Below are 18,217 nucleotides of genomic sequence, written 5' to 3' on the forward strand. Positions count from 1 at the left end.
ATCTTAAGTGTAAATGTGTGTGGCAGGTCAATAAGTGGATCAAATCAATGTTTCCGAAGTAACGTTCCCCTAAATCAGATTTTTTTAAAAGCATTCTATATTGTGATTTTCTTCATTACGGCCATGATGAGAAAGTGATGAAGATAGAACTTTAATCCCTGTGGAAAAGGTCACAGCATTAAGCCTACCTGACTAGATTTTCATTGTCTCCAGTCCCCTTGCATGTAGCACATTCAGTTCTTAAATCCTCTGACTTGGGTTTCTTTTGTAGAACAGACTGCCTTTGCCGTCTTTCTCTAGGAATACGTTCCTGTCACAGAAGAAATCAAAAGAAAGGGGTGGGGAGGGGGAAAGCAAACATTTTCAATTATAGTACTGAAGGCAACATTACACACCTGAAGTTTAATATTTTGTGAATCTAAGTTAAAAAAATACACTATTATCCCAACCTCAGGCTTTTCTTCTTCAGGCACAAAGCTTCGTTTTCGTCCTCTAGTTCTCTAAAAGAAAATATATTTAGAAATTAATTTAATTTAACACAAAATGTCTTTACAATTAATCTACTGTTCACAAGAGAAATATCTGCAGAAATTTGTTAGAAAGTAAACTATTGAACGAATGCAAAGATAACTACAATCGTAAACATTCGAGCACTTTCCTTAGTCTTTTCGAAACTATTCAATACACAGCAACATCAAAAGAGTTGTGTGATTACATTTATTTAATGTATTGGATTGGAGGTGTGGATTCTTGTTCCAGGAAAATAAATTTCAATGGTTTTCTTCTCAGATATATTCTAGAAAAATACAGAAAACCTTCTATAGACCATTGCAACCTAACAAATATATAATTTACACATATATGGGAACAAACTATTTGTAAGAGTAGAGTCCAATTCCTCAAGCATGTATGCAAGTGCTATACAAGATCCACTAGCTCTAATCAAGATACTGTACTGTTATTTATCTGCATACAATGTCCTGTAAAGCACTTTAAACCTAACCTCAAATCTTTGCCCCCTCTAGAAAATTATTTCAGTTCCCCCTCTGCTTCATTTGAGCAGAGAAATCCATACTCTATGATGCTATCCAATATCTTTTATAGGCAGAGCCAAGATCAACACATTTACTTATCTAATTCACCTACCCTTCATGAGAAGAGGGCCAGAACACACGCCGAAAATTGAAAGCTTTTGAGACATAACTAAGTATTAAAATGATGAAAATCTGAAGTTTAATGTAGACATCACCTTGTACCCCTGGACAGTTTTAAGTGTCCCAATCTTGACATGCTAGGAAATTTTAAGCATTTTGTCCCCGAAGGAACTGGGGAAACATTGCTTGTGCATAAAAGGGTAAAAATAAAGCAGGACACATTATTCCGTCTACAAATATAAAAGATCAAAGTGCTGTGCTAGCACAGATCTACTGTGGAAATGCTTACAACAGGTGTGCCATGTCATGACAAGAACAGCTGCTGTGGTAAACAATTTTAAAAGAAAGAAAGAAAGAAAGACCAACTTTAATCAGGGGGTGGGGGTGCACGCTCTGGGATGGAGTTTGGGAATAGGAGGGGGTGCAGGTGTGAGGGCTGTGGGGCTGGGGATGAGGGGTTTGGGGCATCAATGAATACGAATCACTGTTTTATTAATATTTCCTCACCTTCCACTCCCACTCCATAATCTGATTAAGAAATGTGAAAAAAATGAAATGCTTATAGAATATAAAAGCTTGGACCAAAATTTTAAATAGGGAGGGGGCTAGAGTTAGGCTCAAAATCCATATCTGGGCATCTTCCCAATGTTCAAAAGTGAAGAGCACTCAGTGAGGTCAATGGATGCTGCTAAAACTCAACAGTGAGAGAAACATTATTTAGGTTCCTGAATATGAATGTAGAAGCCTAACTTTAGGCCTCTATTTTTGAAAATCTTGACCTGATTATTTTAATACACACAAAACATACATATATACCTATTTTTTGTGCGTAACAATAAATAATAAGGTTTTACATTCCATAACCATCCTAATCTTTTGGATTTTCTTTTATACACATAACGATATGTATAACACCATTAACTGTCTGCACGAGTATATTATGCACACAATTTTATTATATATTTTCTTTATACTCCAAGGATATTACAATTTAATACCAAAGATCTGCAATTAATAGGAAATAAAAATTCTTTTGATAATACTATGCATATGCATTGTCTCTTCATTTACTCAGAACGAATTAACATTTAAACAAATAAATGCCAAAAATTAACAGGCATGTTACTATTAGTTGCATCTCTCTAAATCTAATTCATATTTAAGTGAAGGAAATGTTTCTGTACTGGGGAAACTAAAACTGTTCAATGTTAAGTAGGACAACTAAGTCAAACCCCCAAAACCTTTTGTCAAATTGAACAGCTTTCGATGTATGTGGACTGAAGTGCATGGAGAGAGCGATGCCAATAACTATCTGGCAGATGTTCATAAAGCTGCAGCATTAACTATATATCAACATTCACAAATACATATGGAAAGATTAGACAAATATCTTTTAAAATTATGAAACAAAGTACTGAAAACAAATCATAGATTAAAGCACTCAGAATATAAAACAGAAAATATTCAACATATTTAAACAATGTGAATTTAATACCATCTGTTTTCATTGGCTACTAGCACAGAACAGATGGAATGGTTATCACCAAAAGTGAAAACTATTCCAGGATTGCCAATTGACTGTAGAATATAATTAATTTAATTTAGTTTATACTAACAGTGCTAAGGGGAAAAAAACATACTATAATAAAACATAAGAGGTTTCGGTGATCTCTACAGCAACAAATTTTGAGGTTTCAAATCAAGTAAGCAAGTCACACACAGAAGTCCACCTTGAGAGAGTCACTACATTTATCTCTCTTAAACCACAGTATTAACTGTAACCTTCATGTGCTAAACAACTGGCACAAGCTGAACAACACCCTTCCCCTCATCGCCCCCAAAAACCCTTTCTAGAAAACAAGAAAAGAAAATGAAGCTGAGAAATTCAGGGATCATTCCAATAATCAACCACAAATGTTAAAAAGAATGTCTTGATACACTGCTGGTTAGCTAGTTAATGCAACTGTATTACAGCACTGCAGGAGAGTGGGTTAGAATATCTGAGTCCTATGAGTAGGTCTACACCAGGGGTCTCAAACTCAAATGACCACGAGGGCCACATGAGGACTAGTGCATTGGCCCGAGGGCCGCATCACTGACACCCCCCCTCGCTGCCTCTGGCCCCGCCCCCACTCCACCCCTTCCATGAGGCCCTGCCTCTGCCCCATCTCTTCTCCACCTCCTCCTCCAAGCGGTTTTAATAAAATATATACTCAGTAAAGCCCCCGCACTGCACTGGGCTGCACCACCACTCCACCCCTGCTCTGCCTCTTTCAGGGGTGGCAGGTTTGTAGAAATTTTGGTGGTGCCCAGAACATGCCCCCCCAAACTCTGCCCCCACCTGCTTAAGGCTCTGGGAGGGAGTTTGGATGGGAGAGGGGGTCTGGGGTGCAGGCTCTGGGATGGAGTTTGGGTGCTGGGTGCAGGCTCCGGGCTGGGGTAGGGAGTGGGGGTGCACGCTCTGGGATGGAGTTTGGGAATAGGAGGGGGTGCAGGTGTGAGGGCTGTGGGGCTGGGGATGAGGGGTTTGGGGCATTGGAGAGGCTCGGGGCATTGGAGAGGCTCAGGACTAGGGCAGAAGAGCAGGGGAAGGGCAGCCTGCCCTGCCCATAGTGGAGGGGGGCACTAGGACCCTGCGGCGGCAGGTGATGCCGGAAGCTGGCAGAGCGGAGCAGAGCCAGCGTGAGCTGCAGGCTCCGGGCAGTGAGGGGGCAGCAAGTGAGCCCGGGGGACACTCGGGGGAGGTGCGTGGGGGCAGCAGGTGGGGCCGGGGGAGAGACCCGGCCCCAAACATTGGGGAGCAGTGCGCGGGGAGCTTAGCTGCCACATAAAATAACTCGGGGGGGGGGCGGGGGTGAGGGGAGTTTGGCGGCGATAGGAAGTAACTGGGGGGGGGGAGGTGCGGGGAGCTTGGCAGGCCGCAGGGAAGAGCTCCGCAGGCCGCATGCGGCCCTTGTGTTTGAGACCCCTGGTACACTTATGGTGGCGGGTAGAGCACAGACACTGCACATCCAGCTAGCATAGGGATAGCAGTGTAGACAGTGAGCACTGGTTAGGTGAGTAGACTACAGACACACCAGAACCTTAGGGAATATACCCTGCACATCTTCCTACAAGCCCAAGCAGGCTTTCCCACATTACACTGCTATTTTTAGCAGTGTAGTGTCCCACTGTCTCCCACTGCCAAAGTCTTTCCCCTCTGTAGTGAAAGACTCCAGCCGCAGAGACAGGCTCCAGCAGTGGGGAAAGGATCTAGTGGCTGCTTTCTGCTGAAGCCTTTACCTGCTGCCTCCCTCGTGCCAGAGTCTTTCATTGCCATGTGTAGCTACATACCACAGTGTGGATGCAGCCTGCCTTTCACTGCAGCGCGTAGCTATATGTACCCTACATGCCGCCACAAGTGTAGACAAGTCCTATTGTGATGCTTCCTGGGGTACTCAGGGTTGTGAGGCACCTCACCACCACTTGCCTTTAGCATGAGTGAGCCTTGTCTGTGCCTGCTGTGGATCAACTCCCTGAAACTACCAGCCTCAGGCAACACAGACAGCACCTTCCAGGCCTCCATAGGTCTTGCCCTCTCTGTACAGGTTAGCGATAGACACGCACCAACACCCCGAGTTCTCTGAGAATCCATTTGGAGTGCTCGGCCCCTGTTCCACAGAACTCTTATAGACACTGTTCCCAAAATAATAGTACATATCAGCTTCTAAGAGTCAACTTAGGATCACCACTCTGCTTAATACATAATACTGAGATTATAGAGATATACAGAGATAGTGAAAACAAGAATAAATTTACAATTAAAGAACAGGGATTCAAAAAACTGTGAGTAAGCATATAGGAAACAAACAGTTACATATAAAACAAAATCATAACACGATTCCTAGAGACTAAACCTAACAAACAATCCATTCCTCTATCTACTACAAGATGGCTTATCCCCAGTTTTTCCCCGCAACATTTTCAACCAGTTTGGTTGAGACACCTTCTCATAAAATCAAGCCTGCTGGCAGGCTGTCCTCACAGATTGAAGGAACACCTGGGGGATTCATCTGTACCCTAGATATAGTTTCAAAAGTTCACTTAAAAGTTTCACCCCTGAACAATATAACTCCTGCTGCTTTTGTTTTTTTCCTCCAGCCCACATAATCTATTGATTAGCATTTTGCTCACACTGTAAATGGGCATTCATTGTGAAAGATACAATACTCAATTTGCATATAACCAGCCAGAGTAAGAAAAGTATCTCTCTCTTAACTTGCAGACCTAGAGAACATGATTTGTAGTATATATACACAACTTCACATATTTTCTATATATACATCTCACAATGATTATGATTGACCAGTGTAACACAGGCTTTTATTAGAGATCGTACATGGCATTCTTTTGGTGAACCCAGGGATCCCTGTGCCCCCGACCGTTGGCATCAAGAGGTCACACCTATATCACCAAGTAACCAAACATTCATTGATAACAAATTAGATAGTAGAGACTGAGAAAAGATTTCAGTTGCTCCTAACTTTCTCAAATAACTCTTTGGTTGTAATTTTTCATGCTTTGTCTCAGTCCGAAAGTAAATCATCTACGGAAATATGTTTATACAAAATTGGTTCAGTGATTCAATAGTTACACGTGGGGAAAACAAACTGATACCCTTTGTTACTACTCCAACTGAAACTGCTTTGTTACCATACAAAGCAGGATTAAAAAAAGATCTGGTCATTTATATGGAAAATTAAAAAATCCAGAGTTACATAAGTAAGACTTTTAAAAAAGTTTTGAAAAAGGTACAAATCCTCAAACTTCAGGGAATAAGCCAACACTGACTGAGTAATGAAGAAACATTGTTTTATGAACATTTTATTCCATAGTTCCCAACTTCGTGGTTTCTTGCACTTCTGAAGCATCTGAAACTGGCCATTGTTAGAGAAAAGACATGGGACCATATGGACCACTGGTTTGATTGATATAGCAATTATGTTCCTGTACTGTTACTTAAAATCAGAGGAAGCTAGAAATTTCAAGCCTCCCTTGTCCTGGTGTCCTCTCTTAATAAGGAAAAATAATTTAAGTTTTAAATAAAAATTGTTCTGTATTTTTAAGTTCTCCACTCGTAAAATAGTTCTGTTCTGAAAAAGAGTATGTAGAAATGCCAGCATACTCAATAGATCTGCTCTCTGTGTGTATTCAGAACTCGATCTTGTCACTTGAGCGACAAGAATTTACTCACCTTGTGTAGTAACGATGGTTCTTCGAGACATGTGTCCATAGGGTGCTCCATTGTAGGTGAGGCTGCATCTCTGCGCTGCTGATCGGAAAACTTTGGTAGTAGTGTCCATCAGGCCTGCACATGTGCTGCCTCTCCTCATGCCCCGCCACGAGCTTAGCCAGCACACATGGGCTAACCTCCCTCAGTTCCTTCACCCATAGAGTCACTGACAAAAACTCCAAAGTAGAAGTGTCCCTATGGGTGCTCCACTCTAGGTGACTCCTGAGCAATATACCTATCAGAGGGCTGGGGCTTCAGCGTCAGGTCAGTTACAGATAACAGTACTGTGGAGCTGTAGATGGCATCAGAGGCAGAATCCACAGTAATCGCACAGTGTTCTGCGAAGGTATGCCCACGTCGCCGCTCTACAGATTTCTGAGATAGGGACATTCTTGAAGAAGGCGATAGATGAGATCAACTTCATGGAGTGCATGTGAATATTATCTGATAATGTTGGCTAATGCAACCTGAGACCCACTTAGGGAGTCTCTGGGTTGAGTGTGATGTGGAAGGCTGTGGGCTGATGATTTGCGCACAGGGAACCTAGTTCATAAAAGCGCTGAGGTTCATAAAAGCGCTGAGCCGAGTATTGCGAGATGCATCTGCACTGGGACTTCAGACTAAATTTTCTCTGTTGTCCAGGCATGTAGATCCCTAACTGAGCAGAGAGTGGCCCTGGCATTTTTAAGGGTATGGAGAGAAACACCCGTTTTCTCCACAAAGAGTTTGGTGATTTCAAAGGGAAGGTCTTCAACAGTCGATTGCACCTCTTTAGGGAAACCGGAAAGGTGTAACCACGATCCAAGTCGCATAAGCACTGCCAGGGAGATGTTCCAGGCCACAGCGTCAGCTGCCTCAAGGGAAGACTTTAGCGCTGTTTTGGCTACCCATTGTCCTTCCTGTATGATAACTTTGAACTGGCCATGCTGTGACTCTGGAAGCTGATCAATAAAGTTGTCAAGTTGCCAATAGCAACAGAGAGTCCTGTGGCACCTTTAAGACTAACAGATGTATTGGAGCATAAGCTTTCGTGGGTGAATGCCCACTTCGTCAGATGCTCTAATACATCTGTTAGTCTTAAAGGTGCCACAGGACTCTCTGTTGCTTTTTACAGATCCAGACTAACACGGCTACCCCTCTGAAAGTTGCCAATAGTTAACATAGTTGTACTTCGCCGTTAAGGCATGATAATTGGTGTTTCGAAACTGAAGCATGGCTGAGGAATAGGCTTTCCTTCCAAAGAAGTTCAAGCGCTTGCAATCCCTATCATAGGGGGTGGATTGCATTTGGTGCTGACGGCCCCAGGAGTTTACCATGTCCATGACTATGGATTTGGAGGGAAGGTGGGAAAAAAGAAATTCCGTCTCCCTAGCCAGAACATAATATTTTTTTATCAGCCCACTTACAAGTAGGCATCACTGATGCTGGGGTCTGCCATATGGTTTTTGCAGGAGAACCTTGTTGATGGAGAGGGCTATTTTAGAGGTCGAGGAAGAGTGTAACATGACAAGGAGTTTGTGATGGGTGTCCTTGACTTCCTCCAAGGGTATCTGCAATCCTTTTTGCCAATTCCTGGAAAAGCCGGAAATCATCGGTTAGGGATGGTGGCGGGGACATGGCAGCCTCATCTGGGGAGGAGGAGGATATGTTGGTCCTCGGAGTCAACTCTTCCTTGATTCCACTCTCCTGCTCCTCAGCAATCTCCTCTGGGGGTTCCAAGGTTCTAGACACCATAGCAGAGGGGAACGTCTCAGGGGCTCAAGAGAAAGGCTGGGAGCTCGAGACGTGGGGGATGATATGCAGCCCAGGGATCCCAGTACGGCCATTGGGGCAATGGAACAGAGGCTGGTGGCAGTGCCCGTGGCTGGCCTACCAAGGTGTACTCAAGGAGCCTCTTCATAGTGGGCACCACATGGCACATGAGAGGAGGAGTAGGAAATGGTCTTCTCTAGCTCATTGTTCGACTACTCACTCAAAAGTTGGGGTGTGTGGCAGGGTACTGAAGAAGACTCCTGCACTAGGAGGAGACTCAGTGCCGAGGTCCCAGTGCTGAGAAGGGGAGACTCCGGTACGTCAGATACCTGGACATCTTTAGTGTTGGAATTCCAGGGGTGTCGACTGACCCAGTGGTGGTACGGAGAGTGCTGGGGATCTCACCCATACCGACCGCTCCAGTATCAGACGGGACGTTAATGATGGTGCTGAAGGTACATAACGTACCAGCAGTGTCTTCTTATTGGAGTGCTGTTCATTCCTATTTTTGTGAGTGGGTATCATTGACTCAGTGCCTGTCCCCATCAAGTCCTTAGGTGCATCAACAGTACCTGCCACTCCAGATCTTCATGAGCCATGGGTACCAGGTTGGGACTGTCTCACTGGAAATCTTTTGCGGCTAGCTCGGCATTCTAGGGACTTCCCGCTTTCTTTTTCAATGACTTACAAGAGCGGTCTGCAGCTGATTTCTTCAACCCACAATCCTTGGATGTTGAGGACCATGGGGAAAACTCATGTCTGCTAAGTGATTCTCAGCACAGGTCTAGGGAGGGTTGGTGGGCTGCCTCAATGAAGATGATCTTCTGTAGCAACTCCCTGTCCTTTTGAGACCTGAGTCTAAGCTGCTGGCAGAGATCACACTTCTGTGGAATGTGGCTTTCCCCAAGGGAGCGTATGCAACAAGAGTGATTGTCTGCCACAGTGCCTCTTTGCAGGAGAGGCACTTCTTGAAGCCTAGTGAACCAGGCATGCCCCGTTGAGGGGAAAAGGGGAAAAATTTAAGTTTTTTTTTTTTGATTGGGGTAGAGAAGAATAAAGAAAAGACTACACTAAGGCTATGTCCATTTTACCGCTGCATCTGTGCCACCGTAAGGTCTCCTGCGTAGCCTCTCTATGCCAGTGGGAGAGAGCTCTCCCGTCGGCATAATTAAAGCACCCCCAATGAGCAACGGTAGCTATGTTGGCAGGAGAGCATTTCCTGCCGACATAGTACTGTCCACACCGGCGCTTCTGTCGGTGAAACTTATGTTGGTTGGAGGGTGTTTTTTCACACCCTGACCAACAAAAGTTTTGCCAACAGAAGTGCTAGTGTAGACAAAGTCCAAGACTAAGGAGACTGACTAACTACTAAAAATGCTAAAGAAGTTAATCATCGCAAATGGAAATCTAATGGCTCCATCTGTAGCCAGAAGCGGCTAAGACGGAACTGAGCGGGGGTGGGGGTCTTAGCCTGGGGCACCAGGAGAGACAATGCCTGTGCAGGCCTAACAGCAAAGTTCTCTGATCAGCAGCGCAGGGACACGAGTGCAGCAGAGCACCCATAGGGACATGACTCAAAGAAGAAAAACAAGTTTTCTGTGCTTTTTTTTTAAAATGAGTATTATTTCTGCAGTACCAAACACTGCTAAGGCTAAGTGAACTGATCATTCTAATCCATCCTTGCACATCCTCAATGACATCCTTTGGCAGTGAGTTCCACAGTCTAGTCACACATGTGAAAAAATAATTCCTTCTATCCATTTTGAGTCTGCTACCTTTCAATTAGATTTACCATTCCTTTGTTCTTATTTTATGAAACTAGGAGAACAGAAGCTCCTGACCTACTTCCTGATACCATTCATTATTTTATATACTTTTATCATGCCCCCTCATTTAACTCATTTCTAAAGCAAACAATCTCTCTTCATATTGCAGTTTGTCCATGCCCCTTATAATGTCACCCTTCTCTGTACCCCTCTAACTCTGCCATATTCTTTTAAAGAGTGGGTGATCAGTCCAGGACACAGTATTCTACATAAAGGTGTACCATTGATTTATATACTGTGTCCAATTCTGGCTGCCACGATTTAGGAAAGACGTGAACAAATTGGAGAGTGTCCAGAGACGAACAACAAAAATGCTAAAAGGTTTAGAAAACCTGACCTATGAGAAAAAGTTTTAAAGAAACGGGCATGTTTAGTCTTCAGAAAAGAAGACTGAGGAACCTGGTCACAGTCTTCAAATAATTTGAGGTCTGTTACAAAGAGAGTGGTGATCAATTGTTCTTTGTGACCATTGAAAGTAGGACAAGAAGAAATGGGTTTAATCTGCAGCAAGAGAGATTAAGGTTAGATATTAGGAAAAACTTAACTGTAAGACTAGTTAAGTTCTGCAATAGGCTTCCAAGGGAAGTGGTGAAAGTCCCATCACTGGAGATTTCTAAGAACAGGTTCGATAAGCAGTACTGTTCAGGGATGTTCTAGATCAACTGTATTAAAATTGGGATCTACAGACCCCATGGGTCCTTACAGACTGCACAGCTCTGCAAAATATTACAAAAAAAAAAAAAAAAATCTCATTTCACGTCTGCATTGCCTAACGATTAAAACAGATAAATCTACTATTTCTGTTTACATAACATACTCCATGGTGCGTGAACGCTACCGTAATATTCACATAGCATAAGCATCAATGTAAAAAAATCTCACTGCTTTGCAACAGCAAATCAGAAGTGACATCTGGTTTTTTGATGACTGATACGTCATTGGTGGGTGGAAGTGGAATATGTTTTTACAGTGTGTGAGCAAATTACATTGAAAATGGATATATTTTTAAAACATCCTCATACTAGTACTTCTAGTTGTGCTGAAGCCATGGACAATGCAGAGTCAAGTAGTAAGAAACAAATGAAGAACAGAAAGTTTGACGAAAGTTATATTGATTTTGGTTTTATGGAATTTAGTGATGGATGACCGCAATTTATTGTATGCTTACAAATCCTTTCAAACAAAGCAATGAAACCTGCAAAGTTGAAATGACATCTCACAACAAGGCATCTGGAGTATAAAGATAAATCCAGAGACTTTTTTCAATGAAAGAAAGAATGCAATTGACAGAAAATTCAGATGACAAACATAATATTGGTTCCAGAAAAGGCTCTGAAAGCATTTTTCCTAACATCACTTTGGATTGCGAAGAGTAAAACATCCCATACCATTGGAGAAGAACTGATTCTTCCAGCTGCTATAGAAATGTGCAAAGTGATGGTAAGTGAAGATGCAGCAAAGAAACTTAATGCTATATCACTTTTTAAGTACGCAGTTAGTAGGAGAATTGAAGAGCTTTCAAATGATGTAAAATGCCAAATAACTGAAAGGCTACGTACAAGTGAATAGTTTGCAATTCACCTCTATGAGACAACTGATGTTGCTAAAGCAGCACAATTATTAGTTTTTGTTCGTTATGCTTGGCTGGGGGAAATTTTTGAAGATTTTCATTTTTGTCAGGAGCAACCAGAACAGACAACAGATCAGGAAATATTCAAATTATTGAATGATTTCATGAAAGATAAATAGCTGAATTAGGAAAAATGTGTTGCTGTTTGCACAGACGGTGCTATTGCTATGACAAGCAAAAGGAGTGGTGGTGTGGCAACAATACGAACCATTAACCCACGGGTAATTGTAACACACTGTAACCGGCTTTGGCAGAGTACTTTTCACTTTAAAAAAATATAAACGTGGAGGAATATGACGGGTTCGGGATCCGTTCTCAACTTTTGCTATGTCATTTTGCTGTTTGAGTGGAAAAGCAGAACAGGTACTGCTCGAACTATCCTGTGACCACACACGGAAAATTAAGTTTCAGGAACAGACACCTTGCCAATTTTGGCCAACTGTTGCTGCAGTGTACCCACTTTTAGTTATAGAAGCAATGAAAGTGCTGCTGCCTTTCCCAACAACATATATATGTGATGCATCATTCTCTGCCATGACAGCTATGAAGACAAGGTTCAGGTCCCAACTGGAAGTGGAGAATGATTTACAAGTTTCCTTGACAGCCATCACACCAAGCATAGATAGACTCTCCAGTAAGAAGCAGGCACATCTCTTGCTTCTCCATCTCATTCATATTTGTAAGTACTCTTATACTCTTTTTATTAAAGCATTACTAACAGTACGTGTTCTATGATGTACACATATACTTTTGTCAAACAGTTTCTCATTTGGGGGGTCCATGATTAATATTGCATTTGAAAATGGGTCCATCAATAACAAAAAGTTTGAGAACCTCTGGTGTAGGTGTACTTGGCTCTGCCTCAGTGTAGGGGGCTGGATTTGATGATGTCTTGAGCATCCTGCACAACATTTCTATGATTCTATATTTTTAATATTTTCTGTTCTATTTTCCATCTTATATCTTCCATCTTTCCTTATACATCTTAGCCATTTATTTTTTTGACTGCAGCTGTACATTGAACAGTAAATTGTCCACAGTAATGCCAAGGTCCCTTTTCAGAGTTCTTCAGTTAATTTAAAAACTTACCAGGCGTATAAGTAGTTCATATTTTCCCCTCCAATATACATTATTTTACATTTATTAATGTTGAACTTCATTAGCCACTATGTTGCACACTCACCTAATTTAGTTAAGTTCCTCATAGTCTTCCCTGGACTCTGCCAACCTAAATAACTGTATCATCTGCACAAGTTGCTAACTTGCTGCCTATCCTCCTTTCTAGATTATTTATAAACAGATTAAAGTACACTGAACCCAGTATGAAACTTGGAGGAAATATGGAACCACGCCACTGTTAATTTGTCACAAGGAAAACTGACCATTCATTCCTATTCTGTTTCCTATCTCTTAGCCAGTTTTCAAACCATGACAATATTTACCTCTCATGCTATTACTATTTCATTTCTTTAGTAGCCTCTTCTGAGGGACCTGATAAAAGGCTTTTTGAACGTTTAAAAGAATTTCAACTGGTTCATCTTTATCCATTACTTTATTGATATATTCAAAGAATTCTAATATATGAGTGAGACATGATTTATCTTTGCAGAAAATGTTGGTGAGATCCTATCATATCTGTGTAGGCAAGTCTTTACACACATGATGACACTTGAAAACACAAATGTAGACAATATGGTAAACACATATTTCTGCTATCAAATTGCATTTTCTACTTCTAGGGTGTCATCTGGAAATAGATATCAATGTAGTTTATTTTTACTTTATTGCATTGTATTTTGCAACTTGTTCCTACAATATGTTAAAATCATAGGATATCATTTTTCAAAGTAAAATGTTTTGCATGCCATTTCATATTTTACTTCTTATTTATTTATTTTATTTCAATATATGTACACAACCTGCTAGAAGAATTAGCAAAATAACAAGCAGTGGGTAAAAGGGTTAGTTACAAGTCACATCTCTCATTAGCAATCAAACCCAACTGTGCAGATCAATATGGCAATGAGTTCATATAGCTGAGGTAACCTTCACTTACAGAAAAAGAGCAGATTTCTCTCTCTTTGGAGCTCATTAGCAGGGGATAACCGGATCACAGGACAGATTCAATTTCAATTGCCTAAAGCAGATAAGCTCCAAAAACAGAACCCTTCATTGCTGCTGCAGTTGTTTGAAAAATGAAGATAACATTTAACATTTGAGTAATATGTAAACCACCATAAAAACAATTTCTGATCCCAATACATGTACACATACTCCCAGAATAAGGAGCTAATGCAAAGTCAGTAAAATCAAATATATACAGAACACAGAGAAAGTTGAGCACAGAAAAAGCTAATGAATTATTCATGCTTAGAATTCCTATGAAATCCCAAAATTCACAGCTTGTAGATTAATTCATTAATAATTTCAGTTCCAGTACTCCAACTTAATTTCCTTTTCTTACTTTAGGCCCTGATCCTGCAAACTCCTCTGCACAGTCAGATCTCTGCATGGAATATTAATTAATTTCAAGGGAGCTCTGGGAGGGTACAGGGTTGTGACCAAGCAGAACCAATCACAGGACTGTGGTCTTAGCTATTATAGGAGGAACTGGTACCTGGGCGCCCCATGATCCAGGACATGGCCCACCCTTTTATACTCCTCTGTATACAACAGCCTTCTGCTGATGCCAGCTAGCTAGTGTAGTTAGTCCTGTTGCTCAAGTGGCAGAGGTCTATGCTGAAGTACTGAAGGTTTAAGATTCAGTCCCTCCTTATGATGCATAATTGGGACGGGCTGTTACAGTTCTACATAATAGTTTGTTTTAATCTTTTAAAAAGTACTGGGAAATAACATACAAAAAATTATGTAAAAAGGTTATTTAATTTCTGAAATCAAATATTTGAAAGTTAGGAAATGCAGCCTTAATTCTGCTGTCTTGGGCATATGCTTTACAAAAGTCTTTAATTACATGATCATATACCATTTTTCCCCCACAGAACCTTTGTTTCATTGAACATACAAGATGGACACACATGGGGCAGAATTAAGGTTGCACGGGAAACCTTAAATCTTGCATTTCCTAATTTCGAGCACTTGACCTAGGAACCTATATAATTATCTTTTAATATAGGTATATTTTCATACAAAAAAAATCTATCAGAAAGAGTACTACGCACTTCACAGACAAGAAAAAAAGATTCCTGTCATAAAATGCTTATAATCGAAACACAGAATGTATAAAAAAGTCAAATGTAATGAAACAAAATCAAACTGAAATGAAAGATTTAATATTCAGTGTTCATATATTTCTAACACATTATGAACCAAACTAGAACAAATCCAAAACCATTTGATATAATATTTAAAAATAACATTCAACAGTTAAATAAAATACAATTAAATACCCAGATTAACATTTCTTTGTAAGAGGTGTTCTTGCCATTTTGAATTATTTCTTCTTATTAGTAGTTTCCAAAATTTACAAAAATACATACAAAAGGAAAACAATCCCTGCCCCAAAGTTTACAAAACTAATCACCTAACCCTAACTCTACTAGCATACTGTTAAGGTGTTTAAAGGATCAAGCCTTGAAATAACAAATATACCTCTACCTCGATATAACGCTGTCCTCAGGAGCCAAAAAAATCTTACCGCGTTATAGGTGAAACCGCGTTATATTGAACTTGCTTTGATCCACCGGAGTGCGCAGCCTCCCCCCCCCCCCCCCGGAGCACTGCTTTACTGCGTTATATCCGAATTCATGTTATATCGAGGTAACAGTGTATTTAAAAGCATACGGGCCACTTAAAAATCTCTTCTGGCAGAATTTGTCACCTACAATTGTTACAAACAATATCTAAGGTTATCATAAATGAAAAGATCAGAGGAAAAAAACTATTTGTACAGTATATTTACTTTTCACATTTGACAGCCAGTTTCATTGCTTTCCATCTCCAGTTAGGTCCTGATCCTGCAGACACTTATGCACTCTGGTAATTTTAGCCTGGTGCATAGTCCCAAATATCATGCAAGACTACTCAGCTGTGTAAAGTTATTTCTGTGTGACAGCACTTCAATGTTGGGGTCTTAGCTTCCCCAGTTTGTGTCAGTCTTTCAAAAGACACGAGAGAAAAAACGTACACAAAACAGGAAAAATGCTGCAACCATAAAAAATGGCAGAGAACTCAAGGGTGAGGGTAGCACAGAAACTACATTTAACTTTTTTAAAACTGACTAGATTTCAAATTGATAGTAACTTTTAAAATAACATTAACTTAACCAGAAAGGTGACTGAGGTTGGTCAATATTAATGTTATGTACTTGATAATAATGGTAACTAAATAAATTGCTTTTTAACATTGAACACCTACATATGTGCTATGTGATATGTAATGCATAGGGTAACAAAGAAAGCTGTGTTAAAGGAGCTATTACATTATCATTGTTTTTCCATTAGATTTCACAATCTTCAAAAACACTTTGTCTTTCTGGATAACTGACCTTGAAAAAACAACACTAAAATAAGCTTTTGGGCATTTATATCTGAAATACTAAACTTTTAACAGTACATACATCTTTAGAACACTGAAATTTTAAATCACATTTATTTCAAATGAATTTTCACTGATAAGAACTTTCACTGATAAGAACTACAAAAGCCATCACCCAATGTTAATTGCAAACAAGCACCATCTACACAGAGACACTTTTTGTCCCAATCAAGCACTGACCTTGCCCAATCTTGATTGGCTTGGAAAATGTCACAGAATCTTAGCACAAGGTAGTATGATTGTAGCAAGATGTATCTATGACTTCACTCATATTGGTTTTACAAGTAAAATATTACTTTCTATATCATACTATTTTTTCTTCAATTAGAGTTCTTAAAAACAAAACAAAAGAACCACTCTTTTGAAATAGGGACACAATCTCCATTTAGGTGAGGTGTCAGAGGACCAGACACTATATTTTTTTAATTAAGAAAAAATGTAAGTGTTTAAATTACCCTATTTTATTAGCAGATATTCCCAAAGGCAATGTGGGATGAACTAAAATGGCAATGGATAAACATTTTATGATGCAAGTTTTAATTAAAATATAATGCATGATTTTTATTTTAATTAAAAAGATATTCTATTAAGAAGTGCCAGGTGTTGAAACACTGTCCCAAGGGCTAACATCTAAATAGTGGAAGAAAAATCGTGCTGATGAGTTTTAAATAAGCAAAGAGAGAGACTGCATGTCAATTTGAATATCATCAGCATGTTAAATTAACATAAGGGACAATATCTGTTCTGAGTACAATTATACATTATGGACATACATACAATCATGGCTTGCACACACACAGTACAGCCGAGGACACAAATTCAAACAAAAATCTACATTAAAAGAGAAAAAGTTTGCCCTAATAACAAAAAAAAAAAAAAAAAAAAAAAAAACAAAAGAAAATGGAGAGTAAAGAACAGCCTCTTACATTGATATAATGCCTCTCATCACAGAAATTCACAAAATGCTTTTCAAACCTTTAGACAGATCTCCATTACCCAGGAGTCACTTCAGGACCTAAAAGAAGCCATGTTCAGGATTGAGGATGGAGCAAGGCTATCAACAAGCACAGCACATTTGACAACATGGTTGCAAACTGGAATTTCACTATTTATAACAGGGCAAAACTCAGCTATGATAGAAAATGAAAGTGAGCTTTAAATGTCCATGCAGAACAGACAAATCCTTGATTTTTAAGGTCTCATCTGAAAGAACCTCTTTTCCCATGAAAAAATGGATGTAATTAGAGGGACACTGAAACTGGCAATGTTCAGATTACTTTTCAGACAAAACTGTTTGGATTTAGATGGAACTGTCTACTGCTGTGGAAACAGAACAATGTCTTGAGAAAACAAACGCTGAAGCCTTCTCTATTCTTGTAGTAGTAGTAACATCATAGTTCTACTTCAGTAACAAAGTATGTGATTTTCTGTACCTTATGCTCTATGACAGGGATACTCAGACTGAGGTTCGTGAGCCGCAAGAGGCTCTCTAATGTGTCTCTTGCTGCTCTTTGCAGTACATGATATTAAAACACTGTGTGAATTAATTATTAACCAGTCAGGATGCTTTTACTATGTTATTAACCAATTATGTTATCAGCTTGCACTAAGTTATTAACTTATTTGCTGTGAGAATAATATATATATATATATATAAAACTAAATATTTCCCCTGTTGTACTGTTTAAATATGAATAGATAGTACTATAGTAAATGAAACAATACATTCACTGTACAACAATACTGTAGCTCTTTCGGGTAATGTTGATTGCTAATTTGACTCCTGAACCACTGAGGTCTGAGTATCACTGCTCTATGATAACTTGGCACAATGAAATGAATTAAGGATGCACTGCTAACACTCAATCTAATTATCTGGTTTCTTTAAAGGAAAGTCTCTGATGTTAACAGAAGCTTCCATACAGGGCCAGCTCCAAGGTTTTGGCTGCCCCAAGCAGCCAAACAAAAACAAAACAAAACAAAAAAAAAGCCGCGATCGCAATCGCGATCTGCGGCGGCAATTCGGCGG

The 18,217-nt window shown here is 40.1% G+C and overlaps 1 protein-coding gene across 2 annotated transcripts in view; it reads right to left on the reverse strand.

Annotated features, from left to right (window-relative positions):
- PHF14 (PHD finger protein 14) overlaps positions 1-18,217 on the reverse strand; it is a 277,173-nt gene that overhangs the window by 153,531 nt on the left and 105,425 nt on the right. For both annotated transcript variants that reach the window (XM_024206092.3, XM_024206090.3), the window contains exons 15-16: positions 450-500; positions 189-310 (exon numbers count right to left, since the gene is read on the reverse strand). In XM_024206092.3, coding sequence (XP_024061860.2) covers positions 189-310; positions 450-500 — 173 coding nt within the window. The remainder of the gene's footprint in view (positions 1-188; positions 311-449; positions 501-18,217) is intronic.

This window comes from Terrapene carolina, unplaced genomic scaffold (assembly GCF_002925995.2).
Source record: "Terrapene carolina triunguis isolate 2854851 unplaced genomic scaffold, T_m_triunguis-2.0 Scaffold84, whole genome shotgun sequence".
Lineage (NCBI taxonomy): Eukaryota > Metazoa > Chordata > Testudines > Emydidae > Terrapene > Terrapene triunguis.